Consider the following 23,716-nt stretch of genomic DNA (forward strand, 5'->3'; position numbering starts at 1 on the left):
GAAAAACACCCCCTTCCTAAATTGGGCACTCAGTCCCAAACTGGAAGAACACCCCCTTCCTAAATTGGGCACTCAGTCCCAAACTGGAAGAACACCCCCTTCCTAATTTGGAACACCCATAGTTGAAAGAAATTCAAGGGTAGAAGTTAAAACGGGCAAGTTATAAACAAAAACACATCAAGGGCCTAGAACGTTGAAATTAAGGTATACACTGTAATCGGGTCACATGTAAAGTAATTTTAGGCAAACTAAGGAAATGTTGCATTTTCATTGTAACTTTAGACATCTTACAAAGAAAGCTACAATGTAAACTGCAGCTAGTCGTGTTCAGAAAAAAGATCTTACATTAACTAGTTTACTTTTGATAATAGTAAACAACACAACACGGATAAACGAAATTCGGACGGCAGAAACAAGGATCATTACCAAAACATAATAATTTATTTCTTGAAAATAGCGTGTTAGAACTTTTACACGTTTGATTAGACACACAATAGAGACCTCTCATTCCTTGGAGGACAAAGCCTACGGTATATCTCGTTTACGAGCTGGGGGATGTTTTTTGGAATTTTTAAACGATTCGCATGGCTTACGTTCGCGCGCGATATAATACGTAGCACGCGTCGCGAGCCGGAATTCATAAAATAACGAGCGCGAGACATTTTCCAATAGCGCGTGGCAACAACAAAGAACATGAGTTAGCGGAAACACAGAGCGGATAATAACGAATAGTTTCAATGGTAAGGTTTTACGCTTACGGTTTTCGCAAGGTAGATGTATTCCATCAATATATATACAAACACGTCTATCGGAATCTCGAATCTTCACTGTCAGAAAAATAATGGCACGGGCTACTGATTGAACGAGGTTGTGTTCATATTTGACCTCGAAAGGCGTTTTTATTCCTTTTGTCACGTTCGGATTTATGTCTTTTACCGAAGACATTTCCTGAAAAATATCAATTAAAAACGTTTGGTTGAAAAATGGAACCAATTTTGACACCGTATCAGAAATATGACCTGAGAAATTTTGAATAGCTATCTTAATTTTTCACTACCTCATACTTTTGCATCGGGTCGTTAAGCTTGACAATATGGTGGTGAGTTAAAATTAAAGTAAGTGGGAAAATATTGTTATTCTGTTTTTGAACAGAGTCAGATATTAAAATAGTATCTTAGTATCAGTATATTAATCAATTTAGTTGCAAAACAAAAACCCAAAAAAGTTCTAAAATAATGGAGCCTATATATTTGATTTCGTATTTAACCAAAGAACAATGACCACAAGAACTTAACTAAAAATGCTTGGGTAGTCCTTGAACAAAAACATCACCTGCACTTTCCTGGGTACTTTGCCACTACACTAATTTCTAAAATCTCAGCAAATTTCGTCGCCAACTCAAAACCGGCTATAAACTGTCATTAAACTTAATTAATCGATCGTTTTTCGTCCAAATGAAGCATATTTTTTTAAAAGAAAAGAAGATAAAAAACTTGAATCACTGATATGTCCCAAGTGGGCGTTCGATGTCATAAAAGTGGGCGTCCCACCATCAGTTTATGGCTATCTAATTAGAAAGTTCACCATGGTACCGTTAAAATAAAAAAAAACCGCAAAAAATAATACCAGTAATTTGAAGTAATACCATCTAATTACTTAGAAAAAATGGTTTTTCATGTTAAACGAATGATTTCTACTGTTTGCAACAAACTTATACGAAATAACTCGACACAGAACGAAAATTAGTTGACGCAATCAACATCTACCCTTCATATTAGGTATTTTTGAGGGAAGATACTAGCTTTAAAGGTACTTAAACTTTTTGTCGTGCAACAGATTGCGTGAACAAACCGAAAATTTTTTTCGGTACTTCTTGCCTTATCAAGAAATTTAAAATTCTGGTTTTGGTTATCACCTGCCTTCCTCTATAAATTATAATGAATTGTTTGAATTTTTAGACTAGCACGCGGAGACATTCAGCGATAGATATCAAGTTTTTCTATCTGGCGATACCGCGACCCACGCGATTTGCTCGATTCGAAGGAATAGCGACGAAATTGATAGAAATTTCGTATTTAGAACTAGTACACCGTAGCCAGAGTGTCTGGCGAGGATTCAACATCATTTTTTAAAAGATACACCCACTGATACAAACGGGACCCAAGAAGAAGTCGCGGAATTGAACTTGTAAATAAGTAAACATTTTGTGGGTGGCTCTGAACTCAACGACAAGTTCAGAGTTGCGTGGATGCGAGTTTTTCTGGCAAAAGGGTTAAACTTACACCTTTTTCTAAAAATAATAAAAAATCTTGGTTTCAAACAGGATTAGATAGTTTTGTTTACAAGGTTTCTCTAATTAGGATGCTAATTACTTTTTCTTCACGTGGAAAATAATATAACTCGCACCTGAAGAACAGTTCTTCCTTAAAGGGTGTTACTATCATTATATCATCAATTCAAATTGTTGCATTTCGAATAGTTTTGTCCCACTGTTTAATATCGTTCATCATAGAAACTCAATGCCTTAACTATAGGTCTATAGACAATATGAAATTTGTACACTTACCAATAATTTAAAATGTCGATCCAACGCGGAGATAGTATTGTGATTTAAATGTTCCAAATTAACGACCTTCACTAATAAATTTAAACAATTCGACGATAAAGTTCAATAAGTCTTTTGAACCGAATTCCGTCAGTCGCGTATAGAAAATTACTGAGCAATTGTGTACTGGCCAATACGCGAAATAGTCCGTTTAATGAGTGATTAATTAACGATTGAGTTCATATTTCTCTGTAACGTAATTTTAGGCTTCTGAATGACAAGTAATAAACTTTGGTTCAACGCCAACGATATTCGAACGAACTTATTAACATTTTTTCTTCACTATAATAGAAACTTTAACGATCAACGGTTCGAAATATAACGTGAACGGTTCAATTAATTATAGAAGACTCCAATGATATTTTGTTAAATTAGATTGCGTAATCAGTTGGTTTCTCGACAAAATATGAAAGTGATTTATTTTAAACGAGTGTCGATTAAGAAATGAATTTAATTTCTTTGCTCAATAGTTACCCTGAGTAACTATGGCAACTACTTTGACCAGCTGATTAATTTTCTTGGTATTTATTCTACTTCAGATTACTTAAACGAAGTTGATTAAAAGCTGTGGAGTCATTTATCACTTAAGTAACTGATTACCAAATAGAATATTTAACAAAACAAAATTGCCTTCTTTTGAAACTGCTAACCCTAACCTTACAGCAGCTGTCGAAAATATTTACAGGAATGTATATATAAATCATTAAAATGTCCCGCGTATTTAAATTAATAAAATTAATTAGAAAAATCATCACACTATCTCCGCGTGCCTTTTCATGTGCAAGGACAAATGATCCGACCTGGAGAAGGCTCTTTCGCAAAGGCGGCATTGAAACGGTCTGTCCCCGGTGTGTTTGCGAAAGTGTCGCGTCAATTCGTCTGACCTCGCGAATTTCCATCCGCAACCTTTCCACGTACACTGATATGGTTTTTCGCCCGTATGAGTTCGCAAGTGAGCTTTCAAGTGAGAGCTCTTGGAATAAGTCTTGGCGCACCCTGGATACGAGCAGGTGTGAATTGTCACTTTTTTGGGTCCCCTGGACCGTCTTCCTCGTCTGGGTTTAACGGGGGGAACCGGTACACTATGCGGTGCGGGTAAAGACGTTGAAACAGAAGGTCCGTGGTTAACCAGAGGCCCTGGTCCAACGTGTCCGCTTAAGCCGTAGTTAGCTCGATTTAACATAAATTCGATATGAGGTGAGGCGGGTGGTGTCACTAGCCTATTGTTGTTCGGGTAAGTGACGTTGTGATACGATTGGTTGATGAATGAGTTTTTATTTAATCCTAAGTGAGAGGGTTCGTCTAACGGCATCGGGTTTAGGTATGGCTTTTGCGAATAGCTCGGACCCGCTTCGTGGGTCGAAGGTAAGCCCAAGTGGAACCTGCTGTCCGGCGTCGTGGGAGGTGAGACGTGGTGATTACCCATGACTGATACGCCACCGAATGCTCCCATGTGATTCGTTCCTAGATGAAAATCAATGGTTAAATGTCATGAAATTACGTAATTTAGATTATAACACGCTCCCGATTGGAATCACCCAGGGAGAATATTAAAAATTAGACTTTTATATTATATTCGTAGGCGTACAAAGATAGAAAAAACAGGGATTATGTAGGCAAGAAAGATAAGGTTTCCGTCACTCGTTGTTATCTATTCTTGTGTATACAAACATTCTTTCAAAACACTACTTTCTATGAATATGAGTCAAAAATAGTCATACCTTAAAGTTGTAAACATTCATTCATGAAATGCAAGCAAATGCTCAATTTGATTTCAAATATTATGATTCTTACCAGTTTGCCAAGAACGGTGAACGTACTCGTTGGGAGGCATAATGGTACGATTTAATTCGGGTCTGTGTTGAGTATGATGATTGTCGAATGTCTCTTCTCCAGTCGAGGAACATCGTCTTAAGTATCCGTCATCGATTTCTTGCTTGATGACTGGGGCACCTGGACCACTGGGTCCTCCGCCGTATCCGAACTTCATTCCTCTGCACTCGTCGTAAGCGTACTGGTTCTCGAATGAAATTCCTAGTTCGTTTTCCATCCTGTATTCTTCTGGAGGTCGAAAAGAGTTCTGAAATGTAATTAAAGAAAAGTTGATCAGAGATAGTATACCTGTTTCTTCGCTTAAGCAATTATCTAAAATATTACTTCAAAACACGATTATTTTTATTTAAAAGCACTCCAAACCCTTAACGTTTATTATAAGATAACTAAAAGCCTTTCAGTTCTATTAAATTTTGTCACTCAACGGCACTGAACGTGTCAGTTCATACATAAGTCCCAAAAATAAGCCATAATTATTTAAGAAATAACTTACTTGATGCGTTGTCTCGTGCGAGACAGTCGTTGAGCCACTGTTGGACTCCATGGTATTGCACTGTGGTGGCCTTCGAGCTTGGCTCAAATTGGGCTGCATAATTTGAGTTTGGGATTGAGGAGGAGGAGGAAGGGGTGGAGGTATTGTTTGAGCGGTTGGACCATCGATGGGTCTGCTGTGAAGGACGACGTTGGGTTGCGAGACATTTGGTGGTGGTTGATGACTGTCCGGAGAGGGACCACTCGCGTGGTGAAAATGTCTTTCTCCATTGCCATACGAGCCGTACGAAGCCGAAGGGTGACAGTAACAACTGACCGACGAAGCTGGGGACGATATGTCGCCCAGCAGGACGCTTTCTATATCTTGCCACATCTGTAGTATTTCAAAGATGAAGAACATTACAACCTACGTAATGCGATGCCTGCAATTTAACAAAATAACGCCCGAACTGTAAATCGTGGGAAATTAAAGGAAAGGGTTGCGTGAGGTTAGACTGACGCCCAGAGCAGATACATTGTGACTTTAGTGTGTTTCAAATTTATCATAAAGAACATTAAATAGGGTAATACTTCAATCAAGCAGGTTAACTTTACGGAAAGGCCTAATTTCCCTATGTAAAACGATTGTAGGCTAATACGTTGTTTTCCCTTCTTTAAACCGGTGCGCAGCGGGTTAAAGCTTTTTACAGGCTGAAAATCGTAATGCTAATTCCCATAGCCCCTGTACATATGTTTCACCCCTCAAGAAGTAGTGCACTACATTGAAAACAAGACAACTGTCTCTTTTAGGCAGTGAAAATAAGTTAAACGGCACTGGTTTCATTTTGAACTACCTTTTAGGCAAATAATTGGAAATATTCCAAATTTCTAATGTTCTTTAAGATAAAAACGTCGTTACACTCTTTTAATTTACGAGACTCCAATTAGCGTCAGGGTCAAAGGTTACACTGTCAAGCTGTTAATGTTTGTGAGTTCTACGGGGTACTATTTAACTAAAGAAATTGTAAATTTGTAACAGAGATAGAAATTTTAAGCGTTATTTTTGTTAATTGAAAGAGAAAATGAGTAATTGAAGCGACTTACATCGTGAAACTCGGTCATATCCGAAGTGAGAGACGGAGGACGAAATAACATCAAACATGATGAATCTGCTGACATTACCAAAGCTCCTCCGGACATTTATGAGCCTCTCTATAGCAATCACGAGTGGGACAATCAGGTTCTTGAATAATCCGTCTGAAACATGTGAAAACACGAAATTAAGCACTTGAAAAACATTTTAGAACACCACTTGATATTTTATAATGCCCCTTTATGGGAATCTAACAGAGAATAATAATATTTTGAGCTGAAACTCAATAACGACTTGAAAGGGTTATGAATCTATCTGGACTGTACACCAAAATACGATAAAACAGAGGAGTATATAAACTAGTTTGTATTTCTAGGTTTATCAACGGATTAATTAAGAAAACCTTTCACTACCCTTTAACACTACAGTTCTTATATACATTATTATTTTCTACAGTTCATTAATTTTGTATGTTCTAACAACAAACCCAAAGCTAACCATTCCTGAATTAATTTAACGCCTAACCAATAATTAAAGGGAGAGCTGCGTACCGAGAGGACGGCAAGATTTAGGGGCTTCGACGGCATACGACGGCGTGAGCGTCCGGAGGCTCCCGATCAGAAGGAAAATGATGCGGGAAAGAGAGAGAGAAGAAACGATAGAAAGATTTCGGGAGTAGAGAAGGAAGAGAATAATGAGAAGAAGATACAACGAGAGCGAGAGAGTGGGAGAGCGACGGCCACGGAGATACACTCGACAGGTAGAAGGCGGCCGCACGCGTACGAATTTCAACCCTGCTGGTGTTGTACCGTAAAAACCGACCAAAGATCCCTGTTCTAGGCCGCGTGCGCTGTAGGGATTCCGTCGATAAAAGATATCGTATCAGGGAAGAAAGTTCGAGCGCCGTGAGTTAAGAAAATGGTATAGCCGTAACTCGTTCCGGGTATCCCGCCGAGTCGCCTCGTTTCCAATCGGTCCCGTAACCATTCATTGGCCGCGGTTACCGGCGACCGTAAATAGGTTATGTCGATCGTACGGAACTACGTGGAACAAAAAGCGCCAATAGTGTCGCGGAAGCTGACGGTTCGAGAAACCGTCCCAGGTATAAGAGAAAAGAAAATCTACCTTTAGCCGCTCATCTTTGGTCGACATCCCCGCGAGTCTACGTTCGCACCTACTTTTCTTCTACGACGCGGGGGTGTCATTCTACTCGGAATACTTTGGCCCTCCCCCTTCCCTGGGTTACCGTTGCCGCCATGCTTGGCGAGGAGACGTCAGCTCCGAAGTCAGGCGCTTCTTTTTCTGCCCCCTTTTTTTTGTCTGAAGGATAATTATGCAAAAAGGTAGCGTTGCGTCGGCATGGGGGTCGCGGAAAACCACCGCCATCACACGGGGGTACCCTCAGCCCATCCGAAAGAGATATATCTAAGATGGCATATCCGCGTGGCGTCCAAAAAGCGGGGGGAAAGCGTGGGGAAGATTTTAAAGGGAGGGTGCTCCGATAATCTTTATTATATCGCGTTACTTGGGTGCTTGCTACATTAAAGTGATAGTTTCAGTGATTAAAATTTCATACTAAGATAAATATAAATTACATATCCTTCAATAAAATAACCCTATTACTACCACTTTAATTTTTTCTCGTGATACCCAGTTTTTTCGGGTCATTCCCGATTTTTCAGAAAACATCTTCAACTTGGTTCTTTTTTTAAAGGGGGTGGGTTTAATTTGTATTGGACTGGTTTCTCTTGGTGGCTTCGTCGAATGATGGAATGGAAACTCCCGTGTCTAATTACATAGATTTAAAAGGAGAGGACTTTAAGGTAAGGGGTGGGTGCTGGGGGAAGGGTATAGTTACGCTTATCGAAAAAATTATATTTTCTTCTACATAGGCGCGTGTCTGTTTTTCGGGTTTGTTTATGGGGCCATGCGGAGAAATATGGATTTCTCCGAAAATTGGCAGTAATAGTTGATATAAAGTCATTTGTAGTTCGGTTGGAGATAATAGAGAGTTTAAGAAATTGATCTAGAAACCTGTACGATAATATCTAGTGCTCCTGGCATAAGGTCTCTTTAGTTCGACTTGACTTGTACAACTTCTTTGCAATTTAAACTTAACAAAATGAAAGTGGCCAATTTCCATTCAGTTGCTTAAGCTCTCTAATCAAGATAGGACAAAGAAAGAGGCAGCTGGGCTCTGATATTACCAATAAACACTAGTAAAATAAAAAATGTTTCTCCTCGATAATTTGGAAATTTTCAAAATAGGCACTGGAATTATTTATTTAATACTAATATTTTTCGATATTTATGAACATATATTTTGTGAAATGATAACTTAAATCTCCAGTTTAATATAATTCTGTTAAACTAAAATAGTTAATTAAACAACAACAAATATGGAAATACAAAGGAAAAAAATATATCTCAACTCACATTTAACAGTTCGATCTTTTCTGCCCCTGGTTGGTGGCTCCCGAGCCATGACTTTAATCTCTCGAATCCCTGCACTCCGTTCCGTATAGTTGCGCCTTTATTTCAGAGCGTGCCGAGCCATTTTAAAATTCACCGCATCCCTTTTAAGCTTTGAGAAAAAATAGATAGAAAAAATCCATTAAAACGTTTTCCTTTAATTTAATATCTGGGAATTAATTCGGGGGATGAAAACTCTTACGGGATTCTCCTCCTCCCATCTTAGATCTCTTCTCTCCTTCCATCCTCCCCGAATCCCGCACGCATCCCTCCCCCTTTTAATCAACATCCCCCGCGCGCGCGCATCTCCGACCGCTCCTCCGCCTCCGATGGCGAACCACCATCCTCCCATAACCATCTCCGAGAGCTTTTGAATGAAATAGAATAGCATCAATGGGAGGAGGATGGACATCGCTTTAGAATTTATAAAAAAAAAAATTATTTTTTTTATTTTTCCTATTCCGAGATGGAAAAGGAGTATGCATACTCTCGCGTGGGCAGGTAGCTGATGTTTAAAAAAAATAAAACAAGATGGCAAATACTATATATGATCGTTTACCTGAAAACCATGATATTATAACCTATAGAGAGCTTTCAGTTGACTGAATAGTACGCCACAACCTGCTAAGTCTTACCAAGGTTCCGGCAGCCATATTGGTGGGTATCAGCTTTCCTTTCGCATTCAACCCACCAGTATGTCCGTGAAAATTATCTCACGAATTTTAGCTTCTCCCCCAACAGAAAGCTCTTTAGTGAATAAGTATGGGTCTCCCTCAATGCTTTTCGTACCGTCACTGCTCATGCGCGGAAAATTAACGATCGTGCATCTCCCATGGTCAGTAATCTTCTCTTACAAACATGAATATTACCGCGGTGTTTCTTATTTAATTCACTTGGTATAAATAGAGATGACAGTAGGCTATGATTGTTCATTTCGGAAAATCGTCCACCAGGAGACATACACTGCTAAAGGATGCTCCGGCCTCAACCCTTTTTATAAAGTGTAGGAAATTCTTTCGACATACTTACAGTAACTATGATAGGTATATGATGATATAAAAATTACAGGCCAAATGGACGCGGAAATATTTCCATCTGAGCATAATCTTAATTACGTTCTGATAATAATTTTCACCAACAATTTCAAAATGAGATTGCAACACGATAACGCGTTTAAAATAAAATATACCACGAAACCAATTCCGAGAATTATCCATTAAATTAAGACAATTAGTTTTCTTAAGTCACGGCGAAACTAAAAATCTATGAAAGGGGAAAATGGGTTGAAAACCAATTTTGAACTTAAGAAGAGAGCGGATCTCTATGATTGCATTTTATTCCTGCTGGCTTGCCTCTATCCGCCACGTACTTTTGATATTAATATCGAGGATTCCTTTTTATTTGACACGTGCGTCTATAGGAGGGGATACATTTTTTCTTATAATGAAGGAATTTGATGCATCGTTTTGATTGCTAGAAAATTACTTAAAAATTGGGCTCTCGAATCTTCTTTTTTTTTCAAAGAAAACAACCACCAAAGGATGATATATGTATCCCACTTTTGAATAAAGGAGGTTTGTTAAACAACTTTGTGTAGGTTCCAGTAATAATTGGATTTCTTTAGACTAGCTGAACCTGCTCGTCCGAGAGGCTACTCATTTCAGACGTTTTTTTTCTATACAGTTAAGTTAATTGGAAAGCATTAATTCGAATTGCATAAGTTAGGGTTCGTTTTCTAGCCTATAAAATTATCAGAACAGTTCTGTGACTTTGACAGAATTTCGAAAGAAAAGCCCAAGATTTAATACAGCAATTCTGTGACTTTGCTAATTTTTTAAAGAAAGGCGTAAGAATTCTCAGAACAGTTCAGTGACTTGCCAAAATTTCGGAAGAAACTCGTAAGAATACGAAGAACAATTCTCTAACTTAACCAAGTTTTCGAAAGATTTCTCAGAATAATTCTGTGACTTTGCTAGAATTTCGTAAGAAACGTGTGTGAATTCTCAGAATAATTCTGTGACTTTGCTAGAATTTCGTAAAAAACGTGTATGAATTCTCAGAACAGTTCTTTGACTTTGCGAAAATTTCGAAGAAATGCGTAACAATTCTAAGAATAATTCTGTGGCTTTGCCAACTTTCCGAAAGAAACGATTGAGAATTCTCAGAAAATTTCATGACTTTGGTATAATTTCGATGGGCCTGCAAAACAGTTATCAGAACCATGAGGTTACCAAAAATAAAAATCCAAGTTGACATCATTTAATGCGTGTCTTTGTTTACCAAGATTAGTAGATACCCCCTCGAATTTTCCAGGGTTGTTTCTCTTGTAAGGTGACTAATATTTTCAGCGTGCACTATATATCTTGGGCTACCCTCGTTATACCTAACCTAAGCGTGGGTGGATGATAATTGAACAGTATTTCAAAAGTGAGATTAAGTGACAATTTGCTGCATGGCGACGGAAGGGTTAGGATTTCAAATAGGGTGTTTCTACAATAAGAGCTTTCTTTTTAAAATGTAATTTTTCTTCTCTTTTTTTCAGTTTAACCTCGTGGAGGTTACAAGGTGCTTAATTGGATCTTTTTCTTCTAGTTTAGACACTTTCAAAAAGGGTGTTTACTGTTATTCGTTTCGCGAGTTCAGTTACAGAGTATAATCGAATTGAAGTGGGATGTGTTGAACGCAAACTTTGTAATATTTGCCGACATTAGAAATTGTCGAAGCTTAATTATTGGAAATTTTAATAAAAATAGCTTATAAACCGGTTTAAAATTACAAATTTTAATCTCTGACTCGTTAGGTGACCTTTGGTGGTATAGGTCACGGTGGTACTCTCTTTTGTTTAACAAAATTTGTAATATTTGCTGACATTAAAAATTATGGAAGCGTAATTATTGGAAATTTCAATAAAATAGCTCATAAACCGGTTATAAAGTGCATGTTTTAACCTTTGAGGGTTTTTAGGTGACCTTTCGTGGTGTAGGTCACAGTATAGGACTCACTTTAATAATTCTTAATAAACGTTATAGGCACGACAACATAAATCAAATTAGGATCCCTTTCCATGGAATAATTTTTCAATATTTTCCAGCGAACAAAAAAAAGAGCTCTAATTGGTTCTCGCAGCGGATAATGATCCGTAGACGGAACTCATCACGACAACGCTAAATCAATATTAGCAGTAGAGGGTAAGAGGGAGTTGAAGTCTACCTATTTGCAGTATGGATTCTTCGGGGATGTATGGAGGCCTGCTGAGTAATTTGTCCGATTTCATTTGCCTGAAAGGGGAAAAAAATGTTCGAAACAAGAAAAAAAAATTTTACCGACCAGAACTTGATTAAGAAGAAGTTAATAAATTGATTTGCTATTATGTTATATTTCTGCACGATAGATGTAAGATTGAATATCCTAGCACCATTAAATCCATAAACAAACTGTGCAATATTTTCGCATGTTTTACTGAAAATTCACGCGTATTGAAAATTCAAAAGCTTATTTTCATCCTGTCCTGTGAACGAAAGTTGTCCATGTTCTACAATTGGACAACTCATTTGACCAAAAAAAGGACTTCTAGAAATAATGATCACGTGTCATGAAACTTCTCCATTGACACTTTGACACCTAATTCGACTTTATGAGAAGAACTGCGAACTGTGAAGAGCATCTGTGACGAACGCATTTCATCGACACCTCATTGCTGGAATGCATAATCAAACTATGAAAACGACTGCAGGTTGACCCTATTTACGCCGGAGTCAAAACCAAAAGCTTCAGTGCCACGCAGGTTAAATACACGCCGACCTTGTTGAACCACTAGCATGATGAACCTTCATCATTATGTATGATAACGTCTTTAGCTAATTATCTTCTGCATAAACTCATCGTGGTATAATTGTGTCACGGAAAAAATATTAGACCAACACGATTCTGCCAGGGTTTTTTTTCTTTCGCCGTTGAAAGGTTCTGGTATCGTAATGGCTTCCTAGAGATCACCGAAGTGAACTTGGTAATTGTGCCCTAATGAAGAGTCATTAACTTGAATATCAGTTCGAATTAAACCCCCTCATGGCCAGAGAGCGGACTTCGTGACGTACATCGGCCAATCTCATGGAGTATCGCGAAAGTTGATTATACAGAGTGTTTTTGATAAGTCTGCCATAAGTTAAAGGGTGCGTTCTATGAGTCAGACTGCGTGAAAAGTGTCAAAGAACATGGGGTCTAAAACATTTAGTTTCTGAAGTACGGGAACATTGTTTTAGGGGCCAATGTTTGGGAGCTCGTACCTCCGAAACTAAATGTTTTCGACCCCATGTTTTTGGACACTTTTCAGTCTGACCCAAACAATTAATTTGTGGCAGACTTATCAGAAACACCCTGTATTTCATAGTTGATGGAATTTCCGATCATGCACCAGAAACTCTTATCAGAAGATGAGGTAATCTCAAGTTAATTTACTGCCGAGTAGATAATTTTGCAAGAATTGGGGTAGCGCACTGATGACGCTAAAAAAACTGTATCGTCTTGGCCTATTTGTCAGTCAAACCTCGCTAGATAACCCATGGGAGAAATTTGTCTAATTAAACGGTACAACTTGTTCCATCCAGGTTAATCAAATTATGTAGCACCGTATTAGCTTTTTACTGAAGTAAAGATTAATAGCTTTATATTTCCCCCTATTACAATTTTCCATTATAAAAACTAAATAACCACATTATTATAATTAATTTTTTTTCTTCTTCAGCACGCTATATGTAACTTTTCCGGTATTACGTACCGGTCCATTGTACCCTCATTTATCGGTATTCAATTTCTTAAAAATTAAAAAGAGAAATTAATTCGACCCGAAAATAATATACCATAAATTATAACCTTTCCAAGAAAATATTTAAGACAAATTGCCAATTTTAATTTAACAACGAAAAATGTAGATCGTTTTTTGTTCAATATAACGATTCTGACCTCACGTTATCCTCGGATATAAAAAGTTCCTAATACGTTGAAGACAATGCAATTTTATACCTACCCCTTTTTCCACGAATAATACCTTTAAGATTAGTGCTAAGAATGAGATCGAATAACCGGTTCCCTTCTAGCTATTGTAATTAACGAGTTGGGAAACTTTTAATAAAAGACCGCTAGAAGCCGCGCGTCATGTACGTTTCCCTACTACAAATTTGACTGATCTTTTAATTCGCCGCTTTATAAAAGAAATTGTAACTTGACCGTTCAAGAAGGCCGTCCAAAAAATCTCAAATTATATATATTATGAAATTATAAATTTTAATAAATTTAACCAAAACTGAATTTATTAACTCATCTGAAATAGAAATGACTCTCTTTCAAGCCAACTATTTTTGATTTAACACAAATATACTCTATTAATTTCTCGAGATATCATAAATAGTAAACAAAATATTTACAATTATCTTTAATTAATTAAGGTTTGTTTTTAATGAAAGCAATCCAAAAAGGCGTAACTAAGGTTTTTTATTGAATTTACGCAATCAGATTGACCCCTTCAATGGAAGATTGAAACTTTATTCCAAGTTAACTGTTAATTTTTGTATAACGAAGGTTTACAAATTCAACTTTACAGAAAATATCGTAAAGGAACAGGACTGCTCTCGATTCGGTCAAGGGGAGGGATACTTCCATAAATTCAAATATATAATGAGATTCGCAGATATGATCACGGAGTTACCATCAAAAAGGTGCGTGGTTTGTGAGGATAGTGAAGTTACATTTAATTGAAATAAAATATTTAAAGTAAAAAACGGTGACTAAATAACTTCATTGGTAAACTTTGAACTTTGTAAGCACCTAGTATCATAGCCTAGCAAAACTATAGGTCAAGGGACTCTGAAATACATTGATCAGTTGAAATATTTAATGGATATATTGCGATATTTATGTAAATTAAGGGTGATTAAATTTGACTTCAAAGATTTAAAATATTAATAACTTAATTTAAATTCTCTTCCAATTTTATTGAACCATTTTTTAATCTAAAATTGAAATCCCTATTCCATGTAAATTATGGAGTTCATGCATGGTATAACGATGAAACTAACCAAAATTTTGGAAGGACCGCGGGGCTTCCTTCATAATCAATTACTTTATTTCGCGTTAAATCTAATAGGGAAAGAATTTCCTAATTCTTTTTTTTCTTTCATGTGGTATCAGCAGCGCCCACACCCAAATAACCAGATGAGGCCGCGTCCAAGCCCCGCTTTTAATTCTTCTTCTTCTTCTCTTAAAGCTCGTATTGTCAGAAGGAGAGCGAGTCTACAAGTACAAGACGAATTGTTTCAGTTTAATGGCAGCTTTACCGAAGTTAGATAGAAAGGGGGAACGTTTTGTTTGAGATTGATTGACATCTATTCTTGAATGCTTAATTTACCTATCAATTGTTTCGGACATTGATAAGCAGTCTTGTATGTATTATATACGGAAGAACGTTATGTCCCGTTTTTTTTAATACGTGTATAACAGGGTTGGTTTATCTATAGTTGATCTTAATTACTAAAGTGTGGCTTGATTTAAAATTGGTTTAGACTGGAAACCAGAATTATTTAATTTGTTTTAGCCACGGATATAATAGCTTTCAAATAGAGGTTGAAATGTTTCTGGAGAAATGGGTGTTATGATGATTAACTAAATATGACGGGTTTGTGTGTGATTTGATATTCTATAAATGAAATTTTTAACACTAAATTATTTAATATATATTTAAAATGCACGTATTAAACCAGCCGTGTAATTTTCTTTTCATCAAAATGATCTAGATGTACGCCCATAATAAATACATTTTTTTGACGAAATAGTACGTTTCTTACGGAAGGGAACCGCGTCTATAAACTAATTTTAATCGAGTATACGGGTGGGGTATAATTTATCTTTGATGTATTTTGTTTTTATTCTTATTGTAATTGTAGTATTGAACAAAGGGATTAAAATTAGCATTCTAATTTATTATCTATTTTAAATAAAGTATATATACAAATGATTTGTTTTCTATTAACTTATATTCTCCATTTAAGGTGTAAACAAATAATAGAAAGGTAACAATTTAATTAAAATTAAAATTTAAATATTTATTACTCGGGCTAAATTACGTCTATTATGTAAAAAAATAAGAAGTTAAACAAGAATTAAAAAATCGCGCGACAAATAGTAAGTCATGCATCATTTTTGAAAGTTAGAAAACCACCCTAAAACATGCCAAGATGAACCTACTCCTTAGTTAAAACAAAATTAAAGAAAGATTTAATTATTTACCACGAGAAAATAAAAAGTAAAAAAGAGGACAACTGTAATAAACATTCGTAAAGGTAACTTCCACGAAAAGTAATGGCGAATCCCAAATTATACTTCTTTAATTACACGCTTATTGCTTAGCTCATATTAGCTGTTGGAGGCGACCGTCCTTGAACACTAAGGAACGTACCCAAACACCTCGACTTAAACCTTTTCGTAACTTATACGGCAACACCTATGAAGCTAAAACACTGGAGGTGAAATTGATCCACTTTCTATGACTAAAAAAAGTCACACCTATAACTTTAACTAGAGTATGTAGTGCTACTATAACAGACCCAGGCTTTGGAAATTCAAAATTTAAGTAATTGATTTGTGTTCGATTTTCTTCATTTTGTTTAAATGATATTCTATGGTTATGTAGCTTGGATTGTAGATTAAGTTTCCGATAAATTAATTATTTCGACTCCACTAGTTATTCCTCCTTGTTGACGAGGAGGCGAAAGTGTTAATAAGGACGGATAAGTTACCGAAAAGAAATAATGGCAGAGGGTAAAAACCCACTTTAAAAATAAATATTCCTACGTTTTTGTTGGAAAAAAGTAACTAAAGTTGAAAATTTATGCCAACGCAATATTTCACTAAACGAGCCGCTTTGTCTCATAAGACAGTATTCATAAACAATACTAAACAACTATGAATTTTCATAAATTAACTCATGAATTACAAAAAGGCAAGTGCTCAAAGTATAACTTATCATAAATTTCAGGTAAATCATATTTCTAGAATTCAAGTTTTATTAACTTCGATGAATAACATGAAAGAATGTTCATTGCAATAACAAAGCAGCTCTATTTTGTGATAAGTTAAGTTTCAATTTTCTGGAAACAATTTAATCAATTCTTAATATAACCTAATATGCAAAAAGAGACAAAGCAAAACGCGTAGGTGAGCCTCTTGTTTACAGTCCTTTTAACCTACGAAATTTTTTGAGAATAATTTTTCGAGTCAAATTATATTAATGTCCCATCTTTTAATAACTACCTTTCTTGCTTAATAGAGTCTATAGTGATAAATAGCTTCTCATTTCTTAAAGCGTTAACGTTAATATAGGGCCCGAAAAATGATGATGAAAAAAGTCGTGAGGTAAATTAAAGCAACACGGAAGTGGGTCCCCCTTTTCTTATAATTTTAATAAGGGAAGAAACGTGTTCGCCAAAAGACGATACCACCCAATATCAAAAACGCTTTTTGGGGGGTCGGAATTCAGCTTTAGGTGCCTTTCTTCTACTTATTCTTCGAGCTTCTTTTCTTGTGCGGATAACGGACCAATAAGGTTTTTAATTGGTGTATACCATATAAGGGGATAATTCTCGTGAAGGAAGGGTAGCTCGATGACGAATGACGTTATAAAATGGTGAAGTTGAATCAGAGGACTATACCGTACGTGGTTCCTTCATTTGTAACTTAGCAGACAAACGAAACGATGCATTGGATCGCGTGTTGTGTACCCACTGCATCTGCTTGCCAATTTCGATTTTACTTTTAAGGACACTTCTTCAGAACAGTTCTAATAGAGTCATGGCCTACTGGAGTTTCGTTCATTGGCCAAATCGGGCTAGAGTAGAGAAAGAGGGTTAGAGATCACAGTAGGCAATGTTTCCTATTTCAGGCAATTACATGCACCATCAGGAGTCACACCTTTACTTGAAATACACAAAGTATCCTTTCGAAACATACTTAAGACGAAAATCAATGGCTTATTATAAGTGCCAAAGCCAAAAGGTGGGATTAAACTTAGTATTTCTAATCTAATAAATACTGAAGCTTTATCTTCCATCCTACACATGGTCATCAAAAACGATGATGTAGGTCATTTGATTATAGGGTAGTATCCAAATTACCTCAATTAAAACGCGAACATGAATCAATTATATTCGTTAGAGACGAGAAAAATATAAAATAATGCGTATGATTAAAGGAAAACGCCTCGGAAACACTTTCAACAACTGCCCACCAAAAATCATCCTCCTACATAACAACACATCATAATACCAAAAACATATCGTATCGTATTTTCAGCACAAAGAGATATTTTGTTAAAAACTTCAAAGAGTCATTATTGGTAAGACTTTCTTGGAAAAATGAAGAAAAAAAATGAACCGTAATATATTAGAAAGCTCGGTCTTTGCGGTCACCCCTCCCTAATATTAAGGGGTGTATTTTTAGGTAGATACAGTCTTTTGTTCCTTAATGTTTTTGTTTACTTATGTACCCCGCATCATTGTTCCGCAGACTAGTTAACGGGCGTCGATTTTGTCCAAGACGCGAGGGTTGTTTTCTATCGTTATTTTTTTTTTCTTGCAAGATGTCAAATTTGGGGCACACCGTCTTCTATGGCCCATTACTCGCAATAGTGCGAGAGATCAAGGAAAAACAAGTTCAAGAAGCTATAACCGATATTCCTTTGAATTTTAAAGAAAACTTACAATAACAAATAAAACATATCGAGAAATCTTTTGAATTTTTTTAACAGAACGCATTCTGAATTGATATTATTAACAAAGCACGATTAAATTTTTAAATACAAATATCCTATTGTTAATTAATTCTATTCAACTGAGAAGACTCAGAAGGATATACCCATAAACCCAAAGTTCAAGGTAATGAAATTTGTAATAGAGCAAAATTCATCTTGCAGTAATGACCCTTTAATTCGTCGTTGGGGCATAGTGGGAACCTTGGAGGATTGGGGGGGGGGTGACCCTCGATATTCTACCTGCACAAATTTTCAGGGGAGTAGGCCATATCGAGACCCCGCTAGTGTTACTTCATGATTCATCTTTTACAACCCACGGAAACAGTTTGAAAAATCGCAAAATTCGAATTTTTTGGGTGTTTTCGCTTATTTCGGACGCTTATTATAGTGATGGGGAAGACGACGAAGGCACACGCCGCACTAGTAAGGCCTTAAGATGCCGGGGGAAGGGAGAAGGACAGACTTAAGAAAACGCGTCCACGACGTTGAGTCATGAAATTGAAAAAAACACAAAAGGAAGATGGATAATTCGTCTCCTCTGTTCATCCTTGGAAGAGAATCATCTTCTGCGAAAGAGAACGTTTCGAAACGCATAAATTTTATTCTCAAAATGTATGGGCGAGATGTTTTTCACGGTAACACTAGCCGAGGTGACAAATCGGCGAAACCTTTAAGATTACAGATGGTGGAACTGCATGCGCATAAGCATATATCTAAATGAGGCCTAAGGTAGATGCCAAGGTAGTATTTAGAGGCACGTAGAGATAGTCGACTGAGTTTCTGTATGGCAAAGTATGTCCAACAGAATACAGGGTGTATCTGATAAGACTGCCATAAATAAAGGGGGATGTTCTTTGGTAAATCAATTTTGAGTCGAAAATGTAATACCTATCTCCATTTTGCCGTTCGGGTCACTGTTTCCAAGGTAAGATTGGGGTATTTTACGGATGACCCCTTAAATTTAACTAAGAAACTGATCGACATTGCTGCAACACTCAAATTATAAAACAATAACCCGGATGGCAAAACGTCATAGAACATTTTCGGCTCAAGAAAATCCCCCTTAATTTATAGCAGACTTATCAGAAACACCCTGTATAATCACGAGAAAAACGTTTGTCTTTTTTCTTTATCTTATTTGAGATTTGGCAGAAAATTAAATTCACGCTATTGGTCTTACGCCCAACTTGTTTATATGGTACTTGAGATTGATTTGGTGTTGGTGGAGGTAGAGCTCCGTCCGTGTTTGATTGTAATAAACACTCTACGTTAAACCCATTAAAGCAGACAGCGTGATTCTCGGATTACGTAGGTTGACTTCTCTCTATATTATATATAAATCTCTCGAATCTTCTTTCATAATTGTGGAGTAGGACGAATTTTCGATACTCTTTCGTATGTTTTTTCGTTCATTTTGCGGCCAAGAGCTTGTTGCACTTAAGCCGAGTCCTCTTTAGGAAGGGTGGACTTGTATTTGAACGCGTACGCTTAACGTTACAGCTGATAAAACTTGCGATGCATTTATTTAAGCCTTTTTTGGAATAACCGTATAGATTTGCAATACAATAGGTATATTCCGTCATAGGTAAACGCAATACCATTCCAATAGATGCTATATGTTTAAAGGAATGGTTCAGGCAACATAACTTTATAACTTAAAATAAATGGCCTCGTAAAAATATGAAAGGAAAAAAAATAAAAAATAAATAAATGATCTCTTAATACAAAATAATTAGCATTTAACTTGTCTTAAAAACGAGGACTACTGACTCTCCATTCGTTTAGAGGCGTCTGCTAGCCATAACCGTCAAAGGATTGGTTCAACTAGTCCCGTCGGGGTTATAGGCCCTGGCTAGCAGACGAAACTAAACAAATGGCGACGCAGTAGTCCTCTTTTTTAAAACTAATGCAATTATTTTGTTTTTTTAATTATTTTCCCTTTCATATTTAGTAAAAGATCGTTCTTTTAAGGTATAATGTGTAGAACCGGGATATTTTCCTTCAAGTGAGAAAATTTTAATTTATCAATTCTATAAGAATTTATCCTCGACGGTTGTATACGTAACCAAACCCAGTTCAAGACCCATACCCATTCGAATGACAATATCTATAAATTCAAAGAACAGTCTGCCATCAGAATATCAAACAAATTCAAGCAAGAGAGAGAGAGAGAGAGAGAGAGAGAGAGAGAGAGAGAGAGAGAGAGAGAGAGAGAGCGAGAGAGAGAGAGAGCGAGAGAGCGAGAGAGCGAGAGAGAGAGAGAGAGAGAGAGAGAGAGAGAGAGAGAGAGGAAAAACTGTGTACTTTACAGGGAAAACCGTAACGCCCAAGGTTGCCTTAAAATTTATGACCGCAATTAATAACTGGGCTAGCGCAAATAATTCGAATAAAACGTTTATAAAATCCGACAATTGAAAAGAGATGGCTATAGTGAAACTCGACGGATATGGATATACAACGTCTCGATACAAAAGACATTGCTAGAAATATAACTTATGACAAATAGTCGGAAAAGAAGGAATTAAACTCGATATTTACTCTGGCCGTTTACACCCTTAAATGCACGCGCTCTCTCTCTTACGAGATTCCTGATACATAAATCATGTTAAAAAAATTTATATTTTTACCCTTCCCGCTATAGATGCTCGCGCGAGTTGTAATTTCTTACGATCCCAAAAAAAAAATGTTAAAAATTGTTAAGGGGTGAGGGAGATATATATTTTTAAGGTGCTTTAATTCAACACAGGAAACGTCACTCAGAAGTATTCTTTGCCCCCTTCTTTATACAGGCAAGAGCGGTTCTTACCTAAGATGCTTTCCCCTATAGGGTTAAAAGACGCGTTACTTACACGCTAGTTGAAAAACATTATTCGCTCTTTCTTTAAATTATTTCTTAAGAAACTAAAAAATTGAAATTGAATAATATATGCCTACATTTAAAGCGCGTGGACTATAGCTTTTGGGTTTAGTTTGTCTTGGGTGATGCCCGGGGTTTAAAAGAAAAATCTTTCTGTATGTACCCTTTCTTGGTTTGTTAAATTAATTTAGTGTTTAATGTCGTTAAAAGGTTAACTTTTAATGCCACTAGAGAATTATTCTTTCAGATAAATTGTATTCATAATTTAAAAATGTTTCATTGAAGTTTTTTTATAGATGTTTTGTAACGATAAACGGTATCATATTTTAGAGTATAATTTTAAGGTGCTGTAGGCTTTGATACCGACGTCAAAATATTTAACTTGCCTTATTAGTGTAGGCAAAATCAAAAGCGCGGGTTCTCAATTTATAACGATTTGTTGATAGGACTGAAAATTACCAAATAGGTTTTCGATCACTCCCAGCTTGTATTCTTTGACGTTCCATTTTGGCAGGCAGCGTTAACTCGGAGGAGCGATTACGAAATGATTAGGATGTGTTAGAATCACACTTATTAGAGTAAGCCTTAGCAAATTTTCAAATGGCTGGACAGGGGAAAAAAAAACAACTAGCCAACGTTACTTGTTTAATTCTTCGGAGAGATACGAAAGGCGTCCGAGCGTTGATCAGTTAACGCCAGCTCTCTTATGATTGATCACCGTACAGCGGGGCTTTATAAGAAGGGACGTTTTGTCAAAGCGACGTCTCCCAAAATATTTGCGCAGGAGCGCGAGCGGATAATTAAGTTCCTTAAACGCGAGTTGAGGGATCATCTAAACTTTTATTTTAAAAGGAACTAGCTTCGAGGGGAGTGGAGACTGATGTCCTCCTACCATTCGCCTCTGAAAAGCTGATGAGTTTCCATCAGAAGAAATTTTAATTTGTTGAAACGTCTTCAATTAACGTTTCGAGCGGGGCTTCCAACTTAAACTGGACTGGTTTCACGCATAAATTTTAAGATGACCTATCCTTTGCCGTTGCGTTTTATAATCAAATCCTGTAAATTAGCGTTTAGGATGTACAAAAACCATCTTACGGCCTTACTAAAGCCGCGTTTACACAAGGAGACACTTTGAAACCGTTTTGGAAAGGCCGAAATGTAACGTTTTGCTGCTGAAAGTCCAGACCATTCTTAAGAGAAAGCAATAATTACTTTTGAAAATGGATTAGGTCTTTCCAAAACGGTGTCTCGTGTAAATGCGGCTTAAGAATCTCTATAGCAACCACCAAAATCTGATACTTGAATTTCCTTCTATATATAAATCCCACATAACCAGGGGCACAACAAATTAAATTAAAGAGCAGTCACATAAAATACAACCGGCAAACACGAACATAAAGGAATTTTGGTGAAAAATACCCATATAAGATCAGTACAGGTAGATTACGCGGAAGAAAATAATATTAGGAGTTGCGTACGTGGCCTCCCGATGTTTAAGAGACATTTCAGGCATGCAACTCGACGATATTTACTCGCGCTATAGGATCTAGTCTCGAAAAGATGCTCGATAGTGGATAATTCCCCTTGTATTACAACATACACCGTCGGAGGCTTTCTACCTTCTTGAATCAACGAGAGGGTAACCACTAAACAAATTGAAACTCAGTTGACTTTAAGATAAAACGAGAAACTGTCTAAACAGCTTCAAACGATATTTTGCCTAAGTCACGCACACTTGGGCAATATCCGAATTTTAAAAAGAACAATAAACTGGACTTAAAGTTGATACCTCCTCGTCTAAGTTTTTTTACGACGGATAGTAAAGACATTACGACGCCTACTTTATCGGCGAAGGAGCGCGGATATCAGATTGAAAATGGACCGTTCGACAAGACGTTCCAATGATATATTGTCCGAATCACCGGACACACCCGATTTTCCGACCCTCTCATCCCCACATTTCCTTCCTACTTTCCTAAGATCGTCCCAGACTGACCGCTATCGGTTTATATAACTATCTAGGTCCTTTACTAAGTTCATGGATAAAATTTTGGGAGACTAAAACAGGCCAAGCATGCAAGCGGGGAGATCTCAAGACATTATGATCGAAGCTCATGAAGATGTTTCAATATTCTTTTGGGGCTAAAACGTCCTAACTGGACATACTATAAGTATAACAAATGTTTCTAATAAAAAAGGTATGTTTTAAGTCAGTTCAGTAGTTACTGGGCAAGATATCTTGTTTGTTTATAGGACCTAATGCGCCAAACCGTCAGCGCCTATTGTATGACTTCACACAAATGCTAACACGTTTCTTGCAATAAACAATCTCTCTTTTGCTCATTAAAGTTATTCCGATTAAGTTAGATCGAAGAGTTTTAGGGGTTTCTAATCCACACGTTCACTTTCCGGGGTAGGAGTGGTCCCTTATTTTATGCAAATATGGGCTCTCTTAATCTCTAGGCACTCCTTTACCTCTTCCAGATGGAGCTGTTTCACTCTCGTTAATTTAAGAAACTAATCACGAAGTGAAAAAGAGGGAGAGAGAAGAAAAGAGAGACTTCCAAGCTGAAACATTTATTATCGGCC

At 36.8% G+C, this 23,716-nt stretch overlaps 1 protein-coding gene across 8 annotated transcripts in view; it reads right to left on the reverse strand.

Annotated features, from left to right (window-relative positions):
- Positions 1 to 421: 421 nt before the first annotated feature.
- Positions 422 to 23,716, reverse strand: part of LOC149623622 (uncharacterized) — an 82,590-nt gene continuing 59,295 nt past the window's right edge. For 5 of the 8 annotated variants that reach the window (XM_089852637.1, XM_089852639.1, XM_089852640.1 and 2 more), the window contains 6 exons: positions 8,439 to 8,586; positions 6,014 to 6,166; positions 4,932 to 5,303; positions 4,400 to 4,685; positions 2,567 to 4,069; positions 422 to 948 (listed from right to left, as the gene is read on the reverse strand). In XM_089852637.1, coding sequence (XP_089708763.1) covers positions 3,357 to 4,069; positions 4,400 to 4,685; positions 4,932 to 5,303; positions 6,014 to 6,109 — 1,467 coding nt within the window. In that variant the 5' untranslated portion in view covers positions 6,110 to 6,166; positions 8,439 to 8,586 and the 3' untranslated portion in view covers positions 422 to 948; positions 2,567 to 3,356. Of the gene's footprint in view, positions 949 to 2,566; positions 4,070 to 4,399; positions 4,686 to 4,931; positions 5,353 to 6,013; positions 6,167 to 6,553; positions 7,097 to 7,127; positions 7,289 to 8,438; positions 8,587 to 23,716 lie in introns of those variants that run through there. The other 3 variants (XM_089852642.1, XM_089852641.1, XM_089852643.1) reach the window with 3 other exon arrangements.

This window comes from Phalangium opilio, unplaced genomic scaffold, assembly GCF_054372755.1.
Source record: "Phalangium opilio isolate 3A_F unplaced genomic scaffold, DU_Popi_V2 ptg000113l_1, whole genome shotgun sequence".
Taxonomy (NCBI): Eukaryota; Metazoa; Arthropoda; class Arachnida; order Opiliones; family Phalangiidae; genus Phalangium; species Phalangium opilio.